Here is a 16,385-nt window from a genome sequence, read left to right as displayed (position 1 = left end):
AACCAATAAACTGCTCCAGAACTAATCTGGGGTTTGTTCCACACCAGGTCCCCTTTGTCAGTGATCCCTGCTGGTCCCAGAAAAGTGACACCTGTCAAATGAAAAATGACTCCTAATCAAGAGTCTGTTGGTGGCATTAACCTATAGACGCTTCTCCCAGGACAGGAAATAAAGTTAATTTCCTTAAGGTTTGGGGCTTCCCTGGTGGCTCAGTGGTAAAGAATTCGCCTGCCAGTGCAGGAGACAGGGGTTTGATCCCTGATCTAGGAAGATCCCCCATGCTGCAGAGCAACTAAGCCTGTGCACCACAGCTGTTGGGCCTGTGCTCTAGAGCCCAAGAATTAACTGTTGAGCCCACATGCTGCAACTACCAAAGCCCTCGCACCCTAGAGTCTGTTCTCCACAACAAGAAAAGCCACCACAATGAGAAGCCCACACACTGCAACCAGAGAGTAGCTCCCACTCACTGCAACTAGCGGCGAAGACCCTGCACAGCCAAAAATAAATAAATAAATAAAGCTAGTTAAAGAAAAAATTTTCCTTAAAGTTTATAAGTTCATGGAGTCAAATATCTGACTACAGTTTTAATATCTTCTGAAAAATAAAAGAACCTCCAGCCAGTAAGGCTGCATCTTTCTTTCTGTTGTCTAGGTTGCACAAAACAGTTGAAGAGGGAAAAATTCAGCATTTGTTCACTTCCTCAGGGTAGGGCCTTGCACAACCCACTGAGCCTCTCAGAGCCCATTTCCCCACATATCAAAGAAACTGGGGTCCTCTTCTCCAAGCTGGTGATGCAAAGCCTGTGAGGTCACAGGTGTGAAGTGAAAGTCCTTTATGAACTGTCCATGCATGGTTCCAGGTGGCTTATTGTCCACTTGTTGCTAGGCAGATCCGACTTTAACCTGAACTTCTCTTCCTCTTTGTGTTTCTTCCTAGTTCATCGAAATCAAGGAACATGATAAGGAGGTGGCTGGTTATTTTTATCCTTTTCCCCCTGCAGCTCATAGAGAAATGTGGTAAGTCTAGAAATGGGTTATCTGCTGTGTAGAGGGAAATGGAGGAGGTAGCCTTACTTGTTTGCAGCCAAAGGTTTAGGACCATCCAGACAGCACATGTCCATCTGCCTCTTGGCTAGGTGGCCACCCAGGTGATGGAACAGACCGAGGTCTGGAGTCCAGGAGTTTTACAGGGAGCCAGATGGTTCACAAATAATTGACCTTCTGCCCCGGGGGCGCTTTTCCCTTTTCTGTATCACTAATGTCAAACTGTGGAGCTCCAAAAATCTGGGATAATGTCTGTAGAGAAGAGCTTGTGTTCCACCCCATGGACCTCACAGAGTGACTTATGGGTCCTGGGAGATGCTGCAGAAGCAGCTGAGGTGGCCACCTTGTTACCTGGTTCTGCCAAGCAAAGACACCTGAGGAGCCTGCCCAGCATCCCCTGGTAAGATGACAGAGCCCTTCCCTTAGAGAAGGACAGAGGAACTGGGCTCAGCAGGCTAGGGGCCTTACAGAATCTGGGCTGGTTGTCGAAAAACACATCAGGGTTTGTGTATCCTTGTGAGGCGTGACCTTCAGGGCAGGGCCCTTAAAGGCCTGTATTATACCATCAATTTTCCATTGCCCAAACATTGCTGAAATTCTTTCCATGAAAGCTGTGTAAAGCCTCCAGTGACCCCAGGCCCATTATTTTGATCATCTGGCTGTTGTCAAAAATCAAATACAGGGACTTCCCTGGCAGCCCAGTGGTAAGAATCCACACCTCCATTACAGGGGGCATGGGTTCGATCCCTGTTTGGGGAACTAAGATCCTGCATGCCACTCAATGAGGCCAAAAAATAAAATGAAAATAATTTTTTAAAAAGTACATCTTGGAAGTTCCCTGGTGGTTAGGACTCCATGCTTTCACAGCCAGGTACCTGGGTTCAGTCCCCAGTTGGAGAACTAAGATCCCATGAGCTTCACAGTGTGGCCAAAAAAAAAAAAAAAAAAAATCAACTACATCTTAAAACCCCCAACCAAAGTTTCCAAATTAACCTTGCACAAACTATGCAAACCCTTGCCGAAGCTTGCCAAGAGCTACACACAGTGGTTCCACTGCTAGTCATTTGGGCTCTTGAGTCTCTGAGCAAACACTGGTCATCTGATCAGCTCTTCCAGGTTTGTTAAACAATCAGTCATGTTACTTTGCAGGCACACCTTGTGGGGAAGGCGTGACTTGTGGGGGATTGCTTGTGGGGAAGCAATTTCCGAGAAAGAAGAGGTTTCTTCCAAGAAAGAAAGAACACCATGGAGCCTGGTGTTCTTCAGTACGGATGCCAGAGCCCCAACTCCAGACCTGCTGGGTCATATTCTCTGGGACTAAGGCCCAAAAGCGTGCACGCATGCACCTTGGCTGGCTTTAAATAAAGTTCCATTAGTCATGCTAATTCATTGCCCTCGGAAAGAACAAATTCAGCTGCTACTATGCGATTATACAGAGGGCTAACAGGCCCAGAGAGGGTAGAAGTCTCTCCCAAAGTCACACAGCCACCAAGTAACGAGACTGGGACCCCTGCCGCATTGTGTCACTGAGTCTTTTCCTAAATGTTATAAAGGAATAGTCAGAAACCGCCATAAAATCAAGGAGCTAGAATTGGGTTTCTGACTTCATTCTACCCTGCCTGTCTTGTCTTTGCTTTGGGGAGTGGTCAGGAAGCTGACTCAGGAAAAGACTGATGCTGGGGAAGATTGAGGGCCGGGGGCAAAGAAGAGGGCAACAGAGGATAAGATGGTTGGATGGCATCATTGACTCAGTGGACATGATTTTGAGCAAACTCCAGGAGATGGTGCAGGACCGGGAAGCCTGGCGTGCTGCAGTCCATGGGGTCGCAAAGAGACAGGACTGAGGGACTGAACAATAGGGAGGGCCTATGGTGAGCATACCTTCAGTGTGTTTTGCCCCTGCCGGCTGTGGGTGGACCCTGGAAGTGCTGCCACCTAGTGGCAAGGACCTGAGCCCTGGTCCCCAAGCCGCCTGGGTTTGCGTCCTGCCTCTACCATTTCTGAGCTGTGTGAACACGACACTTCCCCTCTTGGGATTCTCTGTTTTCTTCTGTCTGCAGTAGGCATCACGTTGCCCACCTCTCACTGGTGTAGTAATTAGGGAATGGCAGTGGCTGGTGTGGAGTGGGAGAGATGCCAATGAGGATTCGTTTTTAAAAAGCAAAGGCCCTTCTTGGAGGAGCCTTGAAGGAGTCTCATTTGATTATTCCAATGTGGTATCCAGAGCCTCCTGCCCCGGGGCAGACTCTAAAATGTGCTTTTCTGGGATACCGTATGATGCCAGCTTCCTAACTGCCTCCCATCTTGGGCTAAAAGACGTCCTGTGAGGACAGAGCCTGTACCTGCATCCACACGTGGGGCTGGCAGGGAGAAGGTGGCTCAGGTGGAGCTGAGAGGCCCCAGGTCCCAGAGCCAGGCCCCAGAGTGTGAGTTTCAGGCTGGCCAGTTGCCTTGTGGGAGATGAGTTTACTCTTCCTTTTCCCTGCCTCTTCCCCATCTCCCCCCTCCCCTCCTCTGCCACTGGCCCAGGTGTCCAGCCAGAGGAAGAGAAATTGCCAGGGAGGAGTATTGAGAAGGAACTCAGACAGTGGAGGTCAAATTAGGGAACTTTTAAATTCCTTTCCAACCTGAGCATCTAAAATTTCATTTCTTCATCTTCTGCATTTGAGGGGTCTGGGGAGGGGAAGACCTGGGCCCCACCTGCAGCCACAGCCTCCAGAAGGAACCATGTTCATCAAATGGAGCACCTACTTTCTCCTGTGGGCCCTCTTCCCAGCCCAGTCTAGATTCATGATCACACCTTAGGCTGTGAGTCACCCTGAAGTCTCTCAGGTGAGGGAAGTGAAGTAGACGCACCTGGGGTGGGGGCAGGGATGGGGCGGCGCTACCCAGAGAACACAGGAAGAGTCCAAGAGAAGGTAACTCCTGTGGCCAACTGCCCTGTATTTGGCCTCCCAAACCTGGTTCCTCCTTCACCCCAGAGGCCTATCTGCCTACCTCCTCCTGAGTTAACATCTTAATGCCAAGAAGAAATCTCCGGTAGTGAAACTCTGTGTTGTTCATCAGTCTCCCCCAAGTCCCCAGCAGGGTCAGCCTCCAGAAGGGGATCAGTGAATGGGGTAAGCTGGGCTTTTACAGGGAACCAAAGGCGGTTCTTTGAAACAAGTTAACTGGGCCACAGGTGTCTCTCTGAGACTACAGGAAGGGGCAGGACTGGTTCTGCAGGGCCATTTTAGCTCCACGAACAGAGGAAACCCTTGTGCTTTCCATCTGAAGAGGTGCTTTAAGCCCACGTGTTCCAGTCCCAGATCGTGGCTGAATTCCTTTGTGACCAATTTTTGGGCTCCGTGGTTTCTATTTCTGGGTGACTCCTGCAGACCATTAGAGCTCATCTGTGGGGGAGGAATAAGCTTCAGCATCTCCTGGTCAGGCCTGTGTCTCCCTGTCTCTGGCAGTAGGAGGAGAAAGTGCATAAAGAGGGCATTTCCCGCCCAGTCACTTACTTAGCTTCTCAGAACCTCGGGAGTCTTCGCCTAGGGGATAGAGGTGGTTATGAAGCATAAGTTCAAGTGTCAGGGCCCCTCCTCCCAGTGTCTCGTGGGCCTGAGCTCTCAGTCGTAATGACTCATGTTATTGATTTGGGTTGTTCCAGAGTCAACAGTTGCCTTCTCTGTACCTCCCATCGTGAAGCTGGAAAAAGGAAGCTCCACCAGTGTCAGCATCTCCCTCCCGTAAGTTTCCCAGGCCCAGCTCTGTCCTCGGCCCAGCACGTTTGCCCCAAGGCTGGGTCAGGGCTGACCCCTGCTCACTATATTCATATTTTAAGCGTGATGCCCTTGCCTCTTCACATTAAGACAAGCCAGGGAAAGACAGGCAGCGGCCCTGGGCTGCAGATTGAGGTCCCAAGGTCTCTCTCTCCCCCCAAACTGATGAAACTTTGTTTCTGGTGGGAAGGGGAAGACACATGAGCCTTTTTCTTAGCTCCTTGAGTGACCAGTAGTTGATGCTGGACTTCAAAGTGGTCCTTTGAAAGAATCTAAATATTTGAAGAGAGTCCTGAAGATTGCTAGTGGAGGTGATGGACTTCTAGTTGAGCTATTTCACATCCTCAAAGATGATGTGAAAGTGCTGCACTCAATATGCCAGCAAATCTGGAAAACTCAGCAGTGGCCACAGGACTGGAAAAGGTCAGTTTTCATTCCAATCTCAAAGAAAGGCAATGCCAAGAATGCTCAAACTACTGCACAATTGCACTCATTACACATGCTAGCAAAGCAATGCTCAAAATTCTCCAAGCCAGGCTTCAACAGTATGTGAATTGTGAACTTCCAGATGTTCAAGCTGGATTTAGAAAAGGCAGAGGATCCAGAGATCAAATTGCCAACATCCACTGGATCACTGAAAAAGCAAGAGAGTTACAGAAAAACATCTACTTCTGCTTTATTGACTATGCCAAAGCCTTTGACTGTGTGGATCACAACAAACTCTGAAAAATTCTTAAAGAGATGGAAATACCAGACCACCTGACCTGCCTCCTGAGAAATCTGGAGATCAGGAAGCAACAGTTAGAACTGGACATGGAACAACAGACTGGCTCCAAATTGGGAAAGGAGTATGTCAAGGCTGTATATTGTCACCCTGCTTATTTAACTTATATGCAAAGTACATCATGTGAAATGCCGGGTTGGATGAAGCACAAGCTGGGATCAAAATTGTGGGAGAAATATCAGTAACCTCAGATATGCAAATGATACCACCGTTATGGCAGAAAGTGAAGAATTAAAGAGCCTCTTGATGAAAGTGAAAAAGGAAAATGAAAAAGTTGGCTTAAAGCTCAACATTCAGAAAACTAAGATCATGGCATTCAGTCTCATCACTTCATGGCAAATAGATGGGGAAACAATAGAAACAGTGACATACTTTATTTTCCTGGGCTCCAAAATCACTGCAGATGGTGACTGCAGCCAATTAAAAGATGCTTGTTTCTTGGAAGAAAAGCTGTGACCAACCTAGACAGCACATTAAAAAGCAGAGACATTACTTTGCTAACAAAGGTCCATCTAGTCAAAGCTATGTGGTCATGTAAGGATGTGAGAGTTGGACTATAAAGAAAGCTGAGCACCAAAGAATTGATGCTTTTGAACTGTGGTGTTGGAGAAGACGCTTGAGAGTCCCTTGGGCTGCAAGGAGATCCAACCAGTCCATCTTAAAGGAAATCAGTCCTGGGTGTTCTTTGGAAGGACTGATGCTGAAGCTGAAACTCCAATACTTTGGCCACCTGATGCGAAGAACTGACTCATTAGAAAAGACACTGATGCTGGGAAAGATTGATGGCAAAAGGAGAAGGGGATGACAGAGAATGAGATAGTTGGATGGCATCACCTACTCGATGAAAATGAGTTTGAGTAAGCTCCGGGAGTTGGTGATGGACAGGGAAGCCTGGTATGCTGCAGTCCATGGGGTCACAAAGAGTCGGACACGACTGAGCGACTGAACTGATTGACTGACTGACTGAAGATTGGGAGAAGGAGCTGAGTCACTTGGCAGCACTTTCTGAGATGACATCCAGCTCCCTTGGGTGGATCCCACTGTGTAGTGCTCCCAGTCAGCCTTATCTGAGAGTCTCTCCAGCTGCCCTCTGATGGTTCCTGCACAAGGGTGCCCACCTAGTCCAGATTGTGCCAGAGAGCCCACCTCCTCCTTACCCTTCCCTGCTTTCCCCAGCTTGTGCCTCCCAGCCATGAGGATGCCCCAAGATGAAGATCTGGAATCCTAGTGGTTTTTTTCCCCCCTCTTTACCCTTCTCCCTTTTCCTCACCTCTCCTAGTATGGCTGATCTAAACCAGAGCTTTGGGACCAAGGCGTCCTAACAGACCTGCATCCCATCCCCAGATACTGCCACTTCTGCACACTGACACCTTGTAAATACAACGCATCATCCCCCTTAGCACAGAGTCCTTGAGCAGCCTCCCACCCCCTTCCAGATTAACTCCAGGCCTCTAAGCCCAGACTTGAGCCCCACAGGCTGCTCCCACTCAGACATGTCTCATCACTTTCTGGGGATGCTTCCTGGCCCTTCTCGGAAGTCTTTCCCAGGAGAGCAAATGCCATGCTCCTGTCGGCCTCTGAACACCTTGTGTGGCATTCACAGAATATTTCCCACCAGCTGTGTTCTCACTTGGCCAAAGGGACCCCACCTCTCAAACCCCCAGGGCTAAGCACATAGCCCTGCTGCTGCTGCTGCTGTCAAGTCACTTTAGTCGTGTCCGACTCTGTGTGACCCCATAGACGGCAGCCCACTAGGCTCCTCTGTCCCTGGGATTCTCCAGGCAAGAACACTGGAATGGGTTGCCATTTCCTTCTCCGATGCATGAAAGTGAAACTACGTCACCCTAATTGCCTGAGATATGCCAGGCCCACCACAAAATCCAGAGGGCGGGTTGAGATCTCAAGGAGTACAGCGTCTCAGCAGTAACCAGACTCTTGTCCTCCACAGGCGCCCTTTAAATGAAACCTTGGTGATCACTTTTGAAATCACATTTCGTTCAAAAAACATTACTATCCTTCAGCTTCCTGATGAAGTAAGTAATGAATCTTAACAGAATGGGTAGAAAATGACTAGATAACAAAACACATTTTAACTAGGAGCTTGTGGAAGTAGGCCACCTTGTTTGTGTACCAGGGGCTGCCCCTGACCTGTTAGTCTAGAAACCTCTGATTTGGGGCTTTGATAGTCTCTTTGATGATGGATGTTTTATGCTATCAAGATGGAATTAGGAAGATGATGGTAAAAAATGTGAGGCAGAAATGGTTCTGAGAATGTAGAACAAATTGTTAACATGTTTTTTTTTAAGACCTTGCTCCTCAAAGAGCATCCATGGATCAGCAGCATTGTCTCTGCTCTAAAACTTTTTTTAAATTTTATTTTTAATGGAAGTATAGTTGATTTACAGTGTTGTGTTAGTTTCCGGTGTATGTACAGCAAAGTGATTGTTAGATATACACACAAATATTTATTCTCTTATATATATTCTTTTTCAGATCCTTTTCCCTTGTAGGTTATTACAAAATATTGAATATAGTTCCCTGTGTTATACAGTAGGCCCTGGTTGGTTATATATTTTATATATAATACAATACTGTGTATATGTTAATCCCAGACTACTAATCTATCTCTCCCCCTTAAAACCTTTTAGAAATACCCTATCACAGACCTACTGATTAAAAATCTGCATATGAGTAAGAGTCCCCAGATGATTTGGGTCCACATTAAAGTTTGCAAATTTCCCTTCTGGGATTCCATTGGTTGAGTGTCTGGAAAAACCAGTGCCAGAGGCTGTCTGGCATAATAGTAATAGCTATTTATAGCCTTTATACATTTATATCTTAATAAACACTGCTTCCACCTAACGGAGGATTCGAGCCAATTACCAGTCAACTTGATTTTTTTTTTTAAAAAATCAGTAGGGAGGGAAAAAACACAGATGAGAGATAAACACAGGAATGAAGATAAACACAGAATGAAGTGGTAGCCCTGAGGTTCAGCAGGAGGCTGTGAGTGGTTGTAGAAATGGGCTGCAAATCAGCTCTGAGCCCCTGAGCAAGCCAACAGTATTGACACATGATCAGATACAGGGCAGATGCCTAGTTCCAAAAGGGACTTGGTGGCCACTTAGAAACAGACAAACAGTGTTGCCAGCAAAACCTGCTAAAAGTAAGAGTTGATGAGGATAGGAAAATAAGAGCCAAGAGCAGTACGCTTCGTGAAAATGAAGCTCACAAGACACTGGCCACGAATTGGATCGCAGGCTTTGCAGCAGCCACTTGCACCATTTCAGTTGTCCTGCCAAAGCCCCCTGATTTCAGGGGGTAAGAGCCAAAATACATGTTCAAGGGTCCCTGAAGAAGCCACTGCAACCCAGTGAGCCCCATTTTCATGGTGCCCACGACATGGGTGGAAGGTGGGGCCCGGGCATGATCCAGGGAACAGAGAGATGGGAGGAGGGGGACAGTGTGATCCAGTGAAGGTCTCATCCCGCTCCCTGCCTCACTCAGAATTCGAGAGCACCAGGAGGCGTGATGGGGAGGTCAGATATTACAGGCAGGCCTCCAGTTTGTTACAGCAGAGCTTTCGAGGAACACTGGACAGAAATGAGAGTAAAGGTGTTCTCCCTGCAGTGTCTGGTGTGTTGCGTCTCTTCTGGTTTGTCTCTTGGCAGCCAGGCTGGGCGTGGGGCAGACATCTCTCTGTGGATCTGGAAAAGCTGTCCATGGTAGAGGAAGTCGAGTTAATAAAGTCATCGTAGGGTAGTAGTGATGGTAAGCAGTTCACTGCTTGCTGCGTCAGTGCCGTAAGCTTTATGGACATCATGTCGTTCAGAGCAACCCTGTAAGGTAGACTCTTGTGTCATCCCCTTTTACAGATGAGCAAACTGAGATCAGAGCTCAAATAACTTGTCCAAAATCAAATATCTAGTGAGAGGAAGAGATAAGCCAGGGGAGGGAGGGCCCTTCTGCTCATAACGTCTACACTGGAGTAGGGGAATTCCGGTTGGCTGATTGGCCCAACATTTCTCCCTCCTGTTAGGAAGTTCCTAGAAGGCAGGGGCTTGTGTGACCTGTCCCTCCATTCCCTAGTGAATAGCTTGGAGCTGGACGTTCACTAAAGGTCCCAATAACTATGGAGCTCTGGACCTGATTCAGTTTTCTAACAGGTCGTGGTGCCTCCTGGAACAACAAATTCCTCTTTTCGAGTGACGTCTCAAAGTGTTGGACAAGTTACCACTTATCTGCATGGAAATCACTCCAACCAGACCAGGTAGGATGGCCTCCACCGGCAGGGGCCCTAAATGATGAGGAGGGAGCCAGTGCCGGCATGTGGGGTTTCTTCCAGACCCCCAGCCCCAGCTCACACTGGTCCCCACGTTCTCTCCAGCCCAAGGATACGCTTCTTGGTGATCCACAGCAACATCGTCAGCATCATAAACCAGGTGATCGGCTGGATCTACTTCGTGGCCTGGTCGGTCTCCTTCTACCCTCAGGTGATCACCAACTGGAGGCGGAAAAGGTAACCCACAGAGCTTTACAAGCAGGTTCACTTGGGGCCAGTAGGACGGGCATTCCAACGAAGCTGTAGACAGCCTGGATTCCTACTTATCCCTCTGCTCTTCTGTCTTCCTACCCACCCACCCCCACCCCTGCCTTTTATTTTTTTTTTATTTTATTTATTTTGGCTGCACTGGGTCTTTGTTGCTGCACGTGGGCTTCTCTCTAGTTGCAGCGAACAGGAGCTACTCTCTGTTGTGGTGCTCAGGCTTCTCATGTTACTGAGCACAGGCTCTAGAGCTGGGTCTTCAGCAGCTGTGGCACATGAGCTTAGTCACTCCTGGGCATGTGGAATCTTCCTGGACCAGGGATCGAACCCATGTCGCCTGTATTGGCAGGCAGATCCTCATCCACTGTACTATCAGAGAAGCCCCTGCCTTTTCTTAGAAGTGGTCTGATGTGAAAGTTCTAAGAGCCCACGTAACAGTTGCAGTGCTAGGCATTTGGTCTTTTGCCCAATTCAGCCCCTCTCTCTGAAAGCAACCAAATGGGGCTTCTCAGTTGAGATGGAGAAGGAGCTGGGTGGGCGAGAAGGGGAGGGGGGTCCACCCACAGCTGTTGTGCTCCTGGTCCCCACGGCCCTGGAGGAGTTTGTGTCAAGTTGAAGAAGAAAATTGGCCCACCTTGATTTTAAAGACCCAGGCTTCAGGCACAAGGCCAACAAGGCGCGTGGGCCTCTGAGGGGCTGCTGAGCTGGGACCAGGGTGGGAGGCACTTCGTCTCTGCAGGAGGCCTCCAGACAGCCCCAGGAGGAGGAGGGGGTCAGATGGCATGGGGTGGGCATGGAGAGGGACTGAGGACTGTGCTCTCTTTGGGGACTCTGTGTCCTCCAGGCCCCCAGGCTCCCCCACACCCTGCTTTGTCTCCCCATCCCTCTCCCCCAGTGTCGTGGGTCTGAGCTTTGACTTTGTGGTCCTCAACCTGATGGGGTTCGTGGCCTACAGCGTATTCAACATCGGCCTCTTCTGGGTGCCTTCCATCAAGGTACAGCCCTGCCCGCCCCTGCAGCCCCACCAAGCTGACCGGCGGCCAGGCTGCCCCTCACCCCCCAGCTTCTCCCCACCCCCACACAGGAGCAGTTTCTCCTCAAATACCCCAACGGCGTGAACCCCGTGGACAGCAACGACGTCTTCTTCAGCCTGCACGCGGTCGCCCTCACCCTGGTTGTCATAGGGCAGTGCCTCCTGTACGAGGTGAGCCGCGACCCCGGGCCCCCACCTGCCCTTTACACAGGACCCGGAAGCCCCCAAGAAGGGAAGTGTGTCCGTCCACTCACATCTGCTTCTGGATCATAGATCAGACCCCATGCTGGGCCCTGTGAGCCTAAACCCTCGGGCGCCCCCAGGTCTGCGGTGAGGGACACAGAGGGAGGCAGTGATGACCCAGCAGGCTGAGAGCTGAGCGGACAGGGAGAACACGGGCAGTTTGTGGGCCCCACAACTCAGCAGGGAGGAGGGGGACGGAGGGCGCTGAATTGTGGTCCATGGGATGAATAATGTTCTGTGGTGATGGGGAAGAGGGCCAGGGTGGACCACCCCTGCAGGGAGACAGACCTGTGAAGCCCAGGGAGCAGCTACAGGAACCGTGAGCAAGTGAGTGTGGCCAGGATGGCAGTGGAGGGAGCAGGAACAAGGGCCTGGAGAGCGAGCTGGGAGCCTGGGCACAGCTGTCGCTGGAGGACCACCATCCACTGTTTCAGCAGGGAAGGACGGTGTTAGTTAGCACGTGTTTCAGGGCGTCATTGATGCCACTATTCTCTTTCACTTCCCTGTGGGTGCACCACTTCCCCCCGGGAATTCTCTTCCCACCTGCAAGGTCAGCCAGGATTGCTCGGCCTTCACGAACCTTCTGGATTTTCTTACCCTTTGCTGAGAAGGTTATATGAGGGAGGCCTGCTTTGGGGAATGGTACACAGGTTGGGGAGAGATTCCAGAGTTGAGCAGGCTCCCTCGGGTGGCCAAAGGAGCCTGGGCTGCAGTGAGGTGCCAGGCCTCCTACGTGATGGGGGCCAGGTCCTTGCATCCTTCCCTGCTGGTGGGTTCTGAGAGGGACCCAGTCCTGCAACGTGGGAACAAGAAGCAAAAGGGCTATGCTAAGTCCAAGAAGGATGGAACCAGAGGCTCTGATAGTGACAAGGTGTAGGTGGTACTGGGCTCTCCGCACCCCACCCCACCCCCACCCATGTCCCTCCCTTCCCCCTCCCCTTCTCATCCCCAGCGAGGCAACCAGCGTGTGTCCTGGCTGGCCATCAGCTTCCTGGTGCTCTCCTGGCTCTTCACACTCATCGCCCTGATCATGGCTGCGGTTGGGGCAACCACGTGGCTGCAGTTTCTCTTCTGTTTCTCCTACATCAAGCTGGCAGTGACGCTGGTCAAGTATTTTCCACAGGTACCTCCAAGGTCTGCCCGCCTTTTCCCGTGGCTGTTAGCATGAGAGGGACATGGATCCCTTGGGGGCAGCTTCTGACTGGGGCAAGATGTGGGTTGGAAAGCTACTAGGAGGCCAGTGAGCCCAGCAGGAGTGGGACATCACATCAAGCCAGCCGTGACCTCTGCCTGCTCTTCCCTGGGCCCAGGAATCCCATGGGGAAGTTGGTGGCACTTCTCTGACTCACACTCAGCTCTGAGAGTCAGGGTCATGTAGGTCACTCTCGTCTCTCTCCTTTGCCACCTTTCTAATGACTTCAGTCTTGCCCGCCACCCTACCACCGCTGCCCATGACCAACTGATGTCCCTGACAAGCCACGGCAGGATACTGGGGAGATGAGCTGGGAGGAGGCAGCCCACCAGCACCCAGGGTCCTCCTTGTGGGCCCTCAAACCCTCCCTTGAGTGCTCAAGACAGTCCTACTCAGAGTCAGGGACTGAGACTCACACAGCTTCCGCCACAGCCAGAATGGCCTAGGACCAGTCCAGGTATGAAAGAACTGACAACCACAGGCTCTACTCATGATGGGACCTCATTTAACTCCCTTCCCCAACACAGGGAACCTTTTGTTCCAGGGACTCAGGAAGGAGAACGTTTTGGCCAGAGTCAGGGCCAGTCCCCTGGAGGGCATGGAAACAGAGCCATGCCCTTAAGGATCAGCAGGACTCAGTCCCATGGACCGGCGAGGAGGGGCCACTCCGGGCCAGTGCATTCTGCACAAAGGCGCTGTCGAAGGAGGCCTTGCTGGTGGAGCAGTGTGAAGCTAGGAAGGCAGGATCGGGGTCCAGGGGGCTTGGGAAGGAGGCTTCAGAGTAGGGGAAGGGCCTGGGGGAAGTAGGGCCTCAGTCCTGAGTGTGGGAAGGCTTGGGCCTGGGAAACCTGGGAGGCAGGAGCCTCAGCTGGAGATGTCTAGGACCACCCAGGACTGGAGAGGTGGCAGCAAGCATGAAAGATAGCGGGAGAGGGCCAAGAAGGGGACCTGACAAGCGGCTGACTGGGAGAAGACCACTACGGAGGCCAAGCTGTCCCTCGGGTGGTGAGAAGAGCGGTCGCAGAGATGCCCAGAGGGGGCTGGTGTTGGAGGAAGGGTGTGGGGCCCTGATACCTGGAGGAGGAGTGATGTCCAAGTGGACTGGACCTGGGAAGCCCAAGGTGGAGGCCCTAGAGCCTCAGCAGGGCTGGGGAAGGAGTTAAGTCCACTCCATAGGTGGGAAAACTGAGGCTAGAACTCAAGTCACTCTCCCAAGGTAACACAGCTCCCGTGGTGAAGCTGGGATTCCAAAGTAAGTCATTGGACCTCCCAGGCTGGTTCATAAGCCCAACATGAAGTCCAGGCTGAGTTTGGGGAGAATCTCCATTTGAAGGTGAGAAGAAACAAATCCGAGTTGCCTGAAAGCCAGGATATATGGAAGGATGAAGAAGATGGAGAGACAGCATCCACACACACCCCTCTCCCTCCTCCCATTGCCCTGGCTGGAGTTGGGAGTCTGGAGCCGGTGGTGGAGGTGGGGAGGGACAGGGAGGAGAGCTCTGTTCGCTTGGCTCACAGACCCCAGGACCCGCCCAGAGTGTGCCTGCAGCTCCGAGTCCAAAGGTCATTGTGTTTTGGGGGCTGAGGTCCAAACAGAGGAGTGGGAGGTATGATAGCCGCTCTTGTTTGGACATAGTCACAAGGTGCAGGAGGCCGCCAGTCAGCCCCCTCACCGCCCTCCGTCTGTCTGTCTGGCCCAGGCCTACATGAACTTTCACTACAAAAGCACCGAGGGCTGGAGCATTGGCAACGTGCTTCTGGACTTCACTGGGGGCAGCTTCAGCCTCCTCCAGATGTTCCTGCAGTCCTACAACAATGGTGAGTCAGCCAGCAGGCTGCTGCCCACCTGGACGGCTGGAGGCGCAGGGCGGTGGGGGCAGGGCTTCCTGGGAACCACCCCTCCCCCACTCGGGAATCCTAGCCAGTCCCAGGCCCTGGGTAAGTCTCACCTAGGGGGCATTTCTAAATTCACTTGGCTGCGTCCTTCCCAGGTGGTGCAATGGTAAAGTATCAGCCCGCGCTGTGGGAGACCTGGGTTTGATCCCTGGGTGGGGATGATCCCCTGGAGGAGGAAATGGCAACCCACTCCAGTATGTTTGCCTGGGAAATCCCATGGACAGAGAAGCCTGGCAGGCTACAGTCCATGGTGTCGCAAGACAGACACAACTGAGCGCATAGCATGGTGTGTGATCTTAGTTCCCTAACCAGGGACTGAACCCGCATTCCCTGCACTGGAAGATGGATTCTTAATCACTGGACTGACCACCAGGGAAGTCCCTTGCCTAGGGGATTTGGCAGCTAGAGGATTTGTGGTTTCCTGGGCAGAGGAGGGAACCCCCCTCCACTGACTCCCTGAAGCCCCACATGCTCCAGCTGTTTGAGAAGCAGCCAACCTAAAACCACAACCCATCCCATCCCCTCTGGCTGTTTACAGACCAGTGGACACTGATCTTCGGAGACCCAACCAAGTTTGGCCTCGGCATCTTTTCCATCATCTTCGATGTTGTCTTCTTCATCCAGCACTTTTGCTTGTACAGAAAGAAACCAGGGTATGACCAGATGAACTAGCTCCCCGGGAACCAGTGGAAAGAGCCCAGGCCCAGGCCCTGGTGGGGAAGTTTCCATCAGGAAGGCTGGAGAAGCGGTCTGGAGAGCTGGGCTGCCTCGGTGCGGAGAAGCACTCTGTTCCTTGGGGCCAGATGCCTTAAACTTGAACCAGCCTGCCTTCATCCTGGACTCTGCCAGGCCAGGGAGGACCCTCCCTCTGGGATAGGCACCCTGACTGTGTGCAGAGATTAATAGCTGGCGGTCTGTTGCCCCGGGCCTTTCCGGTCAGGCGCCTGGCCCTCCTGCATCTTGATGCTGCATCTCTGTTTTCTTTAAGGCTTCAGGCAGCACACAGGGCTTCTGGCAACCGTCCCAGGCAGGACTGAGCACTGAGCTCGGAGCTGAAGGCCTTGCCCTGCCGCCCAAGCAACCAGTGTTTCTGGGAGCGGCTTGAAGGACTGACCGGGCAGCTGGGAGAGTCAAGGGAGCCTTGCCACTGCTGTGTTCAGAGACCAAGCAGCCAGGTGCTGTGCCTGATAGACCCGGAGGCGCTGGTGTTGGTGGCAGAGGGGCTAGGACTTTGGGGTTAGGCCTTGGGGCGCCGCCTCTGAAGGCTGCGTCCTCTGAGCACTCAAAGAGCAGACACTCACCCTACATCCAGGTGGCCCCAGCCAGGCTCTCGTAAAGGACCAGTATTTCCAAACCTTGAGGTGCCCAACAGATTGGTTCGGAACCGAGCTCACATCCAGCTCTCTCTGGATCTTCGTCACACTAACGAGCCATTTGGGATTTTTCAGAGGGCTGCTTCGGAAGTGAGTGGCTTACTGTCCTCTGCCTACCTCCACTTGCCCATGTTCAGGCCCCACACACGCTCCTTGCCCCGAGTTTGGAGGACAGGACACACACATACACACACACCAGTCTCTGCCTCAGAGGCATGTTAGACCTGTCAAGTGGTGAGAGCAGCCCCTTTCCCTCACTTGCCCAGACTCCAACCTGAGACTCACCAACTTGCGGCTGTTCCAGAGCCTCAAAGGACTTGAGACCACCTCACACACTCCTTGTGGGCCCAGCCTGATCCCAGACCCCCTTCCTTCCCACCCCAAGCAGTCATCCTGCCTCTGGCAGGAGGGGAGGTAGGTGTGCCTTGTCCATACCTCAAGCTTGTCGATCCATGAGATGGACGAGGGGCTTCTGTCCTCAATTAAACCTGATTCATTTCCTCTCTGCAAA

At 51.9% G+C, this 16,385-nt stretch overlaps 1 protein-coding gene across 4 annotated transcripts in view; it reads left to right on the top strand.

Annotated features, from left to right (window-relative positions):
* CTNS (cystinosin, lysosomal cystine transporter) overlaps positions 1–16,385 on the top strand; it is a 19,635-nt gene extending 3,250 nt beyond the window's left edge. For 3 of the 4 annotated variants that reach the window (XM_025280840.2, XM_025280838.2, XM_025280839.2), the window contains 11 exons: positions 937–1,016; positions 4,696–4,774; positions 7,540–7,624; positions 9,758–9,861; positions 9,979–10,110; positions 11,033–11,132; positions 11,222–11,341; positions 12,366–12,536; positions 14,306–14,423; positions 15,040–15,154; positions 15,490–16,385. In XM_025280840.2, the coding sequence (XP_025136625.1) occupies positions 956–1,016; positions 4,696–4,774; positions 7,540–7,624; positions 9,758–9,861; positions 9,979–10,110; positions 11,033–11,132; positions 11,222–11,341; positions 12,366–12,536; positions 14,306–14,423; positions 15,040–15,154; positions 15,490–15,538 (1,134 nt within the window). In that variant the 5' untranslated portion in view covers positions 937–955 and the 3' untranslated portion in view covers positions 15,539–16,385. Of the gene's footprint in view, positions 1–936; positions 1,017–4,695; positions 4,775–7,539; positions 7,625–9,757; positions 9,862–9,978; positions 10,111–11,032; positions 11,133–11,221; positions 11,342–12,365; positions 12,537–13,149; positions 14,213–14,305; positions 14,424–15,039; positions 15,155–15,489 lie in introns of those variants that run through there. The other variant, XR_003107953.2, reaches the window with a different exon arrangement.

Source organism: Bubalus bubalis, chromosome 3 (genome assembly GCF_019923935.1).
Source record: "Bubalus bubalis isolate 160015118507 breed Murrah chromosome 3, NDDB_SH_1, whole genome shotgun sequence".
Classification (NCBI taxonomy): domain Eukaryota; kingdom Metazoa; phylum Chordata; class Mammalia; order Artiodactyla; family Bovidae; genus Bubalus; species Bubalus bubalis.
The sequence above is the reverse complement of the archived record's forward strand: the minus strand, read 5'-3'. Positions and strand labels throughout refer to the sequence as shown.